General features: G+C 51.4%; 1 protein-coding gene across 8 annotated transcripts in view; it reads right to left on the reverse strand.

Annotated features, from left to right (window-relative positions):
• The window catches only part of LOC125742189 (voltage-dependent P/Q-type calcium channel subunit alpha-1A-like), an 85,348-nt gene that overhangs the window by 8,112 nt on the left and 64,585 nt on the right, over nt 1-12,651 (reverse strand). For 2 of the 8 annotated variants that reach the window (XM_049013940.1, XM_049013942.1), the window contains exons 39-47: nt 10,233-10,338; nt 9,618-9,725; nt 9,082-9,182; nt 7,758-7,867; nt 7,517-7,652; nt 5,685-5,798; nt 3,115-3,150; nt 2,014-2,161; nt 380-612 (exon numbers count right to left, since the gene is read on the reverse strand). In XM_049013940.1, coding sequence (XP_048869897.1) covers nt 380-612; nt 2,014-2,161; nt 3,115-3,150; nt 5,685-5,798; nt 7,517-7,652; nt 7,758-7,867; nt 9,082-9,182; nt 9,618-9,725; nt 10,233-10,338 — 1,092 coding nt within the window. Of the gene's footprint in view, nt 1-379; nt 616-2,004; nt 2,162-3,114; nt 3,154-5,684; nt 5,799-7,516; nt 7,653-7,757; nt 7,868-9,081; nt 9,183-9,617; nt 9,726-10,232; nt 10,339-12,651 lie in introns of those variants that run through there. The other 6 variants (XM_049013937.1, XM_049013936.1, XM_049013934.1 and 3 more) reach the window with 5 other exon arrangements.

Consider the following 12,651-nt stretch of genomic DNA (forward strand, 5'->3'; position numbering starts at 1 on the left):
AGGCGGACATGTGACACCGTGGGGACGATCTCATCGGGAAATGGCTGAGTGCCCATGTGCGTGTCACATAAATAAAAGAAGCTCTAAGATCAGTGCTTAAAGTATATCTGTGAGTTCACTGCAAGGGCACCGTTAGAGCTCCTATAGGGGGACTTCAAATAAATGTACAGTAATTGGTTTAAATTGTGTCTTCTCATTCATTTTCATTAAAATCATACCCCACAGTATGTAGTCCGGTTCTAGACAGTAGTCCCCACATTTTCCATCTCCAGCTCCTGTTACAGTGTATGACACGGTGTGTAACGTGGCTCAGCGTGGGAGTACACGGCTGCTCTGCCCCCGTTTGGATTCCCGGCGGGTCAGCAGGCATGGGACCCACCTGTCTGTGGGTCCGGCCCTCGCTGGGAGAGCGGGACCAGTGGCGTTCTCTGTCGTGGAGCCTGCGGCCGTGCTCTCCTCGCTCGTGGCCGCAATGTTCCTTGTCCATGGAGCTGTGGTGGTGATGGTGGTGGTGGTGGTGTCGCCGGTCCTTGGCGCGGCCGCGTTCCCGGTCCCGGTCCTTGGCCGGCAGGTCCCCGGACTGCGTGGTGGTGCTGAGGTCGGTCCCGAGCCCTGCTGATCACAGCCAGTGAGGGCCCAGCGCTCAGTCTTCCTCTGGACTCACTGTGGATCTACTCTGTGTCTCATTCCCTGTCGTACCAAAGCTACGGCATTTCTGTATGCTACGGGGGGGGGGAGGGCGGGGGGGGGGCACAGCGATGCTCTGCCACCACGGAGGTCTGCTTCGGCTGCAGCATATATACACATGTACCTGATGATACCCGATTACGCTTCCTTCTGTCGCATCCAGGTGTCCCCTAAACCAGTGTTTCTTCGCCCAGTTCTCAGGGATCCCCAGACAGGTCAGGTTTTTGCTCCCTCCCAGCCCCCACCACCCTAAATGATGCCCTGGTACAGCCTTCAGACTCAGACTTTGCAATCCACTACTGGATGGGTGGTTATGGATATATGGACTTTATCCTACAGGAATGCGTCCGTTACTTAATGAGGAAATACGCATCCAGTGCAGAGTTTTGGGGGGCGGGCAGTCTAACCTAATCCGCACAGGGCACTTCTACAGGATGTTAGTCCACACACACACACACACACACACACACACACGCTTGTAATTATATCTTTGTGGGGACTCTCCATTCATTTCTATGGGGAAAAGTCTAATCCCAGCCAGTTTCGATCGCATTTACAGATCTTTTTAGGGACCAGAAAAATCGTCCCCACATCAAGAAACAGGCTTTTATGACATTGTGGGGAAGATTTGGTCCCCACAATGTAATACAAACCAAATCCACACACACACACACACAGACACAGTTACACCCAATGGGGAATTTAGACACACCACATCACCCAAATCACATGTGTTTGAACAGCAGAAGGAAATCTATGCCACTTGAGGAGGATGCAAAACGGCCCCCAGGCCTGGGGGAGTGTGAGATGTGACACTCATCTACTGAGGCACCATACTGCCCCCTAGATATTTCACTGAAAATGAATGCAGTTTCTCATTTAACTACATTCAGTTGGCATATATTAACGCAAGCTGTACTTATAGTATGATACATAGGAAGGACCCCCCCTCTCCGGCAGGGCGTCCCTAATGGGTCTCAGGGTGTGTCAGTCTGTCTCCCAGCAACAGCAAAGCGACAGACCATCCGTTCAGAAGAACCTACCGTGTAGCTCTGCAGATGGATTGAATGCACAACTTTTCGTATCGATTAGTTAGGTCTGGATTTTCTGGTTATATAACTGGCTGTGGATGATTATGACACCCGCGACCTCTGACCCCAGTGTTTCTGGCCTGTACCCGGCATCTATATCTCTACGAGCTGCAGGCGTTGAGCGGCACGTCCCTGAATGCGTCCCTGACCCCTGTCATGTGTTCCCGCGCGGCCCAGGTCTTCACGAGGCTCCACGTGGACCTGGGCCTCTGCCGCCCACACTTACAGCCCTGACCTGTGTCTGCGTCGGTGTAGCGGCTCAGCGACCTCTGGGAGGCTAGGTGGCTCCGCTCGTGTCGCCGGTGCCCGTGTCTCTGGCCGTCCTCGGGGATCACCCTCTCCAGCGAGTAGTCGTCCAGCTGCATGCTCCTCCCGGAACGTCCCTGTCAACGGAAGCAAGTGAAAAAATTCAGGGGAGAAGCGTCAGCGGTGGTCTATGGAGAGATAGTGGACATTGGGGGGGGGGGATCAAGGATTATAGTGTCACTGGAGGGGGGGGGTGTTTCTGCTCTCGCCCCCTGTGGGCAGGGCTGTCAGCGCAGGCATGCGTCGGGATCCTGGATGGTCCTGCCCTGCGGGGGGCGCTGTGCTGGAAGCCGCGCATGTGCCTTTACTTTCACGGGACTTGAAGCTCGGCATCTCTGTCATCCGGTGCTCCGCCCCCACCATTGATCCCCATCCTCACAGCACAGTGGGTTTCCATCTCCAGGCCTTCATCTTCATGGCTGACCCATCCCCGGTCTAGGCGGTCCGCACCGGTGCCTGGAACTCAGCTATCTTCCTGTTGGTGTCTCTCCTCCATCCCGAAACCCAGAGCTGCTTCGCCTCTCAGGCATGAGGCTGGATGGCGGAGGGGCCCCCGGCGCCCCGGACGATGCGGGAGAAGCGACAGCCAATGGGAACAGGCCATGTCGCAGGCAGGGAGGGAGCAGGCCAAAGAGAGGAGTTCCTCCGTCTGCAGTGTCCCAGCAGAGCAGCATCCCGGCCGCAGGACGGCTCTGGGCAGCTGCAACGCTCGCAGGCTTAACTGCAGTAATTATTGCCAATTTAAAACTGGTTTTAGTGCCACCCTTAGGCCAAGAAGGGCCTGAATTGGGGGGAACGTCCGTAATCTTGTTTTGCTTAAAAGCAAAATTTTTTTTTTATTAAATGCAGCTGGAATTATATGACATAGAAATTTTTTTAGAGATGAAACTTCTTCTCCAACAGTCAGTCAAATACAGGTGGGCTAAGTGCCCCCAAATTTGGTCATGTGATCTGGGAGGAATGCCCCTGTAGTGGCATTGCTAAATTGGGGATTATAGGACTGGTAAAGTCGGGGGGGGGGGGTACATACACTGAGGTTATTTCCATGGGGTCTGGGTCGTCTCCGCTGCTGAACAGGCAGGCAGGCAGGCGGGCAGTTCACAAATACAGTGACATTATAGGGACAGACGAGCACAGTACAAGGCCACCGAGGAGAAGGCCAGGAAGGACGGGGAAGAGGGACGGGGTGCAAGGTTGGGTTTTAGGGCCAGAGAAGAGTTAAGAGGTTGAGGGTGAGAGGAAGCATAACATTCGTAACATTCCCCCAAGAGGAGAGTGGAAAGGAGGGTTAAGCGGTGGGCATGCAGGAGAAAAGAGCAGGCAGAGGCATCAAGAAGAGAAGAGGAATGGAAGAAGGGGGCACCAGAAAAAAGGAAAAAATGAAAGAAGAAGAGAAAGCAGAAAGAAAAGCCAGTTAGACAAAGAGAGACTGGAGACCGCAAGAGACGGAAGGAGAGATGGAACAGTAGCATGGCTCACAAGGCCCCAGGGGATACCCCACACACACACACCATGAGGGATAGGGGTCAGGCCCCAGGGGATACCCCACACACACACACACACCATGAGGGATAGGGGTCAGGCCCCAGGAGATACCCCACACACACACACCATGAGGGATAGGGGTCAGGCCCCAGGGGATACCCCATATACACCATGAGGGACAGGGGTCAGGCCCCGAGGGATACACCACACACGCCATGAGGGACAGGGGTCAGGCCCCAGGGGATACCCCACACACACACACCATGAGGGATAGGGGTCAGGCCCGAGGGGATACCCCACACACCATGAAGGACAGGGGTCAGGCCCCAGGGGATAGCCCACACACACCATGAGGGACTGGGGTCAGGCCCCAGGGGATACTCCACACACACACACCATGAGGGATGGGGTCAGGCCCGAGGGGATACCCCACACACAAACACCATGAGGGATAGGGGTCAGGCCCCAGGGGATATCCCACACACACCATGAGGGACAGGAGTCAGGCCCCAGGGGATATCTCACACACACCATGAGGGACAGGGGTCAGGCCCCAGGGGATACTCCACACACACACACCATGAGGGACAGGGGTCAGGCCCCGGGGGATACCCCACACACACCATGAGGGACAGGGCTTAGGCCCCGAGGGATACCTTACACACACCATGAGGGACAGGGGTCAGGCCCCAGGGGATATCCCACACACACCATGAGGGACAGGGGTCAGGCCCCAGGGGATACTCCACACACACACACCATGAGGGACAGGGGTCAGGCCCCGGGGGATACCCCACACACACCATGAGGGACAGGGCTTAGGCCCCGAGGGATACCTTACACACACCATGAGGGACAGGGGTCAGGCCCCTGGGGATACCCCACACACACACACACACACACACCATGAGGGATAGGGGTCAGGCCCCTGGGGATACCCCACACACACCATGAGGGAAAGGGGTCAGGCCCCAGGGGATACTCCACGCACACACACACCATGAGGGATAGGGGTCAGGTCCCAGGGGTAACCCCTAACACACCATGAGGGACAGGGGTCAGGCCCCAGGGGATAGCTCACACACACGCACCATGAGGGACAGGGGTCAGGCCCCGGGGGATACCCCACACACACCATGAGGGACAGGGCTCAGGCCCCGAGGGATACCCTACACACACCATGAGGGACAGGGGTCAGGCCCCAGGGGATACCCCACACACACCATGAGGGACAGGGCTCAGGCCCCGGGGGATACCCTACACACACCATGAGGTACAGGGGTCAGGCCCCAGGGGATACCCCACACACACCATGAGGGACAGGGGTCAGGCCCCAGGGGATACCCCACACACACCATGAGGGACGGGGGTCAGGCCCCGGGGGATATCCCACACACACCACGAGGGACAGGGGTCAGGCCCCAGGGGATACCCCACATACACACACCATGAGGGATAGGGGTCAGGCCCCAGGGGATACCCCACATATACCCTGAGGGAGAGAGGTCAGGCCCCGGCACACACACATGCCACCATGGCCTCTTGCTCTGTTGCCATGGTGGGGTTTATTTTCACTGACCCACAGCTGCCCTGCCTACCTATGTTTTAAAAAGGAACAAGCACCCGAGGGCCACGCCCATTTTGACGAGAGGTCGGCTCGGGCACCTTGGCCACCTGGTGGAAAAGCCTGTCACATTAGTTTCTGAGACTCGACCGATGTTGTAAAAGACAGGAAGAAGGAGACAGAGAAAGACAAAAACAGAAGGCGATTAGGGTTACTAGCGTGTGGGGGGGCGTTCTACTGTATTGCCTCCTGACTGTATTCTTCCTTTGACTAGGTCGCCTCTCTCCAATTCACTTAGGTGCCTGTCCCTCACTCTCCAGCTTACAAATATTCCAGTACCAAATATTCTAGAACCTTTATTAATGACCCCACCAGCACCTCATGGAAGCGAACCTGCTCCCCTTCTTTCAAGGTCCTCGGCTCTGGACTGAATTCTGGGAAACAAACGGAGTAACAGAGCGCGCAGCGACGGGCCGGAGGTGAAGAGCGGAGAGGATGGGGAGAGGTGAGGATGGGGAGAGGGCAGGGGGTGGAAGGGTGATGGTGCTCACTTGGTAGTCTGCTGAAAGCCGAGGCATGGAAGTGGCTCTCCCATGGCCTTCCACTGGGGGGCAGTGCTCACTGTCCGAGTAACCGTCTCGCCTCATCTCTCTCATCTCTACTGTCTGCAAAACAAAGGGGTGCAGGTGTGACTATCACTAGTCTGGGGTGGCCAAAGTGAGACCTGGTTTAGCCCAGCTGTGCATCAGTAGGCACTCAGGGAAGATAGCCAGGCAGAGCCCAGGCATGCCGGCATAATCTGCCGCTGCCCCGATCCCTCTAACGACCACTCCGTAAATCCATCTGCTTGTCCGTCCGCGTCAAAGGCGGGTCGCCACCCCAGACAGAGTGAGGAGAGAGGAGCGGGAGCCAATAGCTTCCTCAGAGTAGGACGAGGGACGAGGGAGCGGTTATGGGACCGTGGGATGTCGCGGGCTGGGCTGATGGGGACGCTCTGCCGGGGGGGGGAACATGGGTGTGGAAGGGACCCAGAACGGGAGTCAAAACTTGACAGTGAGGATGGAGGCTCATTTGTGAGCTGTTTTTTTTTTTTGGGGGGGGGGTAGAGATGGAACTGCGTGAAGTCTGTTGGAGGAGAGTAGATGGTGTGGGGGGCATAGACACAAACTGAATTGTGGGTTGGGAACATTATGGGGCTGATCACATATGATCTGTGCCTGATTTTAAAGGCTAAATAACACGACTAACAGAGATTGTTTGAGTGTTTATCACATTATTCCTGTTAAAAGAGGGCTGTAGGAACTGATGAGAGGCAATATTCTGCCCAGTTCCATTGATTGTGTCTGCAATATGATTAATCTGAATTGTGTCAGGATCACCCTCTACCCTGTCCTGTTTTTTCCCTGTCTGGCCAGCAGGTGTCACTGTTCACCCTTTTCCTGGCTATACTGTTTGAGGCCGTGGTGTTTGTAATGACCCTCAGCTGTGCCTTGTTGCTCCCAGTCACACTGTTTGGTTGATGATAGCCCGTACCTGACCCTTGTGGAAGCCCTTGTTATGTGAAAACGTGCCGGTCCTTTCTCCAGTTGCTCATTGTGTTGCTTATTGCCTGTGCTGCTTTGTGTTTTGTTGTCTGCTTTGCTGGTCCCCACAAGGTAATATAACCCTAATCCACATAGACACACAGACACACACCTATAATGGAAGCTGATGAGTGTCTGCTTTGTGCACAATGAAGAAAGGTTGGAATGAAATATCTTCCTCACTGTTTTAACCGAAAACTGTGTTTTCAGCACTGGTGCCAGAGATTTGCATTGTGTGATACATTAACCCTGCACAGCCATACCTGCACAACAGCGTTACCAAGATAAGACTGGACTTCTGACTGAGCAACGCAAGACCCTTCTAGATGCTAATGATGGCCTACACTGTGGCGCAAAATTCTGACCACAGTCCTACCGGGCATCTCACCGTCTCCAAAGTCTTTCTGTCATTTTTTTGAAAAGGCACATATTCCTCAACAGAATTCATTTCCAGCGGCACGCCCTCCATGCTTACCGGCACATTTCATAAGCGCCTGTGCCCATTGCATCCTGAATCGTCCACAGGTCTCTCCAAAGGAGAGTCAATCACTCGCAAGTGGCAAATGAATGTGACTCGGCACAGAGAGAATGCACTGGTGTATAGAGTGAAGACCAGTCAGCTTCAACAGTCCATGGGTTCTCCTGGATTCAAATGTTATCACTTAAACACGGATAGTTTTTTGCTACTAGTCCAAGTTCATATATTTGACTATTTTTGCCCTCTGTGGCTGTTTGAGATGCCGCAAAATGTATCTACAAGTCAATATCTGGGGTGTTGTGTTTGCGTGTACGTGTCTCACCCCAGGGTCATGCTGGTTGCTGTGCAGGTCATCCTGGTGTGGTCTCTCTGGACTCCAGCTGTCAGCTTTCCGGAACATCTCCTGTGAGCGTGAGCCCACCCAAGGCTGGCTGTCTGTCATGCCTCCTGCTGGGGGCCTGTGAGAGTATGACAGGAAATCTAAGTTTGGGGGAGGGGGGGGGGACACACACTCTGATCCACCTGTGGCCTTAAGGAAAACTACAACAGAGGAGATAACTTACAAAGTGCTGACTGGTTCTGGACGCGTTTCCGGGGGGTGGGTGACTCCTTGGCCCCCGTCCTTGGCCGGGGAAGGGGGCTCCATGCGTTGAAACATTAACGGCGTACGGTTCTGAGTGAGATACGACATGGTTCTGTAACTGGTATCACACTCTAATGGGAAAGCGGATCACAACGTCTGCAGTACAAACAAAGGGCTCTGGAAACGATCTCGGGAGTCCAAAGGCTGTCTTGCAGGCACCAGAAACTGATTATGCTAATATACAAAAAGACTGGCCGTCGAAAGAAGTAGTCCAACGAGCTTGATTCAGCGACCCTGTGGTTCTTGTAAGCTGGGCGTGCTGCATTATTGGAGAACAATAAACCACAGCGGTATGTTAGCTAAAGGCACAGGGACACCAGAGAATAATTATGTTCTCCGGTATATCAAAAAACAGCTTAGAGATAATTGCGTCTCGTTGCCAACTGACACCCAGGGATTCATAGAATTGCCTCAAAATGTGTGTAATCCTGTGGCACAACGGTACTAAAGATGATGAGGAGATCTGGGTCCTTCAGAGTTCAGCGTTCACCAAAGTGAACAAACCCAACACGTCAACAGCTGGAAATGGAGGGCAGTGAGAGGATAAACAAGCAGAAATGTACATCATCGATCTGAAATCAACAGAGGAACTTGATCGGAGACTGTAGAAACACAGGACGGTCATGCCACAATGCGTAAGAAGCGGTGCAGAAGAATTTGAGGTAAGGAAAGAAGCTGAGCCACGGGCTGGAGTGTAGGAGGAAATCTTATACACCGAGGGACCATGCGAGTCCTATACAGACTCCGGCTGTGAACAGAACCATCCATGGATGTTGAGAGGATTTGTGTACGAAATTGGCAGGATTTCACTGTTAGGCAATACAGGTGATGTTGGAACCACACACCGCTCATCCACTTGCGTATTGTAGCTGCACATCCGTAAGTCTCATAAGGGATGAAGTTCACGGGATGGGACTTCAAGGTGTCCATGAATCAGGTAAAACAACCTTGTAGGAAGTTCCTTGGGAAGGAATATATTTAATGGGGGGTGGGGGGGGGTCTGTTTATTGAATACAGGGTAATTATATTCTTTATGGGCCTCAAGTCACCCTACACTTGAAACTGACGCTATGCCTGATCTGCTTCATAACAGGACCACAAAGAGGCACCACTGAGCGTGTCGTTCTGTCAAGGAGAAACAAAGGCTGGATATTTCAGGCAAACACAAATTTGAACAATCGACTGTTGGGACAGATGAGCTCTAGTTTTGCAGACTGCAGAGGAAATGTGAGCCAAAGCGGTACCTGCTCCTCCCGTAGGGCCTGAAGCTTCTTAGCTTTGCTCTGTCGGTAGTATTCCATGATCATCATGGCTGCATAGATCTTCCCTACGGTCAAGTCGGTTGCTGCCAATCGGAACAAAAAGTTACCATGAGCGATTAGTCGACGTGAGATGGACCTCGGGCGAGGGGAACGGGAGTGGCGGATGGGCGGAGGCTCAGGCATGCTAAGTTGCATACAATATTCAATCAGGAATGTTCTAGAAAACCAGCTTTGATTCTGAGTGGATTTAGCGTTTATGGAAAGGTGTGGAGTGGTCTTGGTTGCAGCATTTTGTGTCACATGATGCTCCCAGTCACTGAGAAGGTACTGGATAGTATTGTATAGGACTGAATTGGGCTGTGCTCCAGTACAGTGCTGTCTAACAATTCGGAGTATGGAAGCAGAAATGGCATGCCATGCTTGTTCAGGGGGTGCTAAGCAGTGAATGGTGCTGGATGAGACAGAAGCTGTCTTCTAGTGGTCAGGTGATTTGGGGAACCAATCCCTTTGCAGCTCACCCTTGTGCGGGGTAACCAGCATGTCCAGGTTCTTCTGGGAGAGGTTGGGCCATATGGCCATCATCTCTTTCCGCAGCTCTGCATCCATCTGGTGTTTGTCTGCACCCCCTGTTCATGGGCATCGACACACACACACACACACAAACACACACACACACACACACATGGACACACGGGAGTACAGGCACCCACACGCGCATACAACAGGCTAAATACACAACTAAATCACAGGCACGCATCTACACGTGGGCGTGGTTATTTTTGTGAATAAGTGCTTGCAGACATCACCAGAAGGTTGCCCCCACTGTGATTACACTGTTTAGGGGAGGAATTGTCTCTAAGCCACGTCACTCCAATGGATCTACAGCCACAGAGATCAGTAGAAAAGCAGATTTACTTTCGCCACCCTAAAATATTATTATTTGTATGATTACCTTTGTGTTACTTATAGGAATGTTATATTAAATGTTAATACAAGCCTATTATTATTGATATCAGTACAGATGGATAGTCATATCTAACAGTATAGAGGCTTTACTTGTAATGGAATATTCACTGTCTAAATGGCAGCCTGATGACTGTAAGACGAAAGAGGACTTTGAGATCCTCACGTACCCTTGGCTATCTTGATATCCAGCGCTGTGCGGATTAAGGCCATGAGGGTAGAGTTGAAATAGACAGTGTTGTCGTCACCGACTGGCAAGTCCATCCTTAGCAATCTCTGTGGAGAGTCAGTCAAAGTGGATGAGGGAGGGGGGTTTGGGAAGGTCAAGCTGGCATGTTCTGATCCTCATGGAAGGGGGGAGGGACAGGGGAGGCGAGATTCGGAGGGGGGGGCGCTCTATAGACTTTGACGTCCTTATGCTTCTGCGTTACCAAATTTGGCGTCATTTATAAGACCAGAACCAAGATTGCTTCACCGATTCTTCTTTATAGTTCCAGAATTTGGGAGAAATGGAGCCTTGCCTATCATCACTTTCATTTCCAGTCAATTGCCATGATCAGAATGCTCTGGACCCTACAAAAGTTTTAGTACTAATCCATTGAAGTCCTCGAGTGCTTGTGAGGGCCATGATTTCCAGTCCAAGAATTGCACTGGTAACTATTAATTTACTAATTCTGATCCCAGGTGGGAATCCACTGTCAAAGTGCACCAGCAAGCGCTGTCAACCCATACTACTTCTGCAGATATACAGCTAGGTGTGTTTCATTTTAAGCAATATAATTAGTTGTAAACACAAGCTACAGCTTAGCAATTCAGTGTAACCCCATAATAATGAATGCAAAGGAGCCCTTCTGTATAATATGTTTATAGCTGTGTAAATGATGTTTATTGGTACGCCTCGTATACAAGGAGTCCTTACCACTAATACAGAAATGTTTGGATTTTAATAAATTGTCCTAATAAGGACCCCCACAAGCATCGAACAGCAGCATCGCGATCAGCGTTTCAAATGTTCTCATCTTAGCGTGATATTTGGGGCGGGGGTAAACCCTGCCCAGCCATAGAGCACCCCACCTCGAAGGAAGTTCCCTGATTCTTCACAGAATAGCTCCTCGCTCAAACCAACAGATGAACGAAGGATTGGAAACAGTGAGTGGAATGCTTTGTGTTCAGCCTTCGTTTATCGTTTCTCTCGTTCACCACAGAGCACTGAAGCACTCGCAAGCACATCGCTGTCAGCGCGTCAGGCTGGCCGCTCAACACGCCTGGGCACATGTGCCGCCACGATGCATGCCCGCCACCTCCACTGCCCAAGCGCAGCCATGCAGCAAGACAATTCCCGGACCCCGTGCAGCATGCAGCAGGTGCATAACACTCACAACGGGACGAGCAGCAGCGCAGCCATGCACAGAAAGCATTGCTGGTTTGGTTCGGTTAATAAAATTTTTTTAGTTTTTATTAGTTGAGTACAAACTTACTAAGACTCATTCACCACTAGCCTACAAACAATGGTGCTAATCAGATTTTTTTTTACAGATAGTCTGACGTTAGTGCAATCTACAGGGTTAGATTATATTAACATTCCTCAGAGAAAGTGGGGAAAAAAAAGTAATGGTTTAACCAACCAAATTTAGGGAGAATAGAGCAAATGCAGGGGAAAATGTTATTGTAGAGTTATGGGGTCATACTATAAATAAAGGAACAAGGAAGTGCATTGTTAGAGATTCAAATAAAAAATGTAATTGGAGTCATGGAACGGAGGTGGGAAGAAGACAAGCAGATACAGGATGAGGAGATGTGAGGCAAAGAAATAAGGAACGATATCCAAGCTGGCCAACGATATCCAAGATGGCCAACGATATCCAAGCTGGCCAACGATATCCAAGATGGCTAACGATATCCAAGTTGGCCAACGATATCCAAGCTGGCCGTGTCCACTAAGCAGGGGTCATACTGAAGGCTGAAGCTCCTACAGCCTCACTATGGAAGATCTGGAGTGACTGGGGGCTCTGGAAGGCACACGATGCCATGAGCTTTCACTTTCAGGTTAGGGGAAACGGTCTCATCGGCGTGGTTGGAGTGCACACACAATGATTTGCTGGGAGCTGACATACAGCTCTGGAAAACATCAAGACACCACAGCAAACCTTTCAGTTTCACTCATTTCTCATTTGCACAGGGTATGCGCCTGTGTGAAATATATGTTTATATTTTTTCTAAACTGCAGCCTGGCTTTTCTCTCTTTCTCATTAATGAAGGGCTTCTTCCTTGCTTTCTGGGTCTTCAGTGCTGCTTCTAGGAGCCTGACACAAACTGTCCTGGCAGTGAACTTCACAACACTTAATGCTTCCCATTTTTTTGAAGGCTACTTCAAAATACCGATTTATGAGGCACTGCTGGATAAGTTGACAATCATCTCATCATTAGAAAGTTGCTTCTGCCTTCTACCTGACTGGTTTTGTGGTCATTGCTAGTGTCTCCTGCTTCTCCTTGTTCTTGTGTAGTGCCGTCTTAGGAACTTTGAGCTGGGAAGCAGCCTGTCTTACAGTCTACCCTTCTTCCAGCAGAACCAGGATTATACTAGGATTA

This window comes from Brienomyrus brachyistius, chromosome 5 (genome assembly GCF_023856365.1).
Source record: "Brienomyrus brachyistius isolate T26 chromosome 5, BBRACH_0.4, whole genome shotgun sequence".
In the NCBI taxonomy this organism is placed as follows: domain Eukaryota; kingdom Metazoa; phylum Chordata; class Actinopteri; order Osteoglossiformes; family Mormyridae; genus Brienomyrus; species Brienomyrus brachyistius.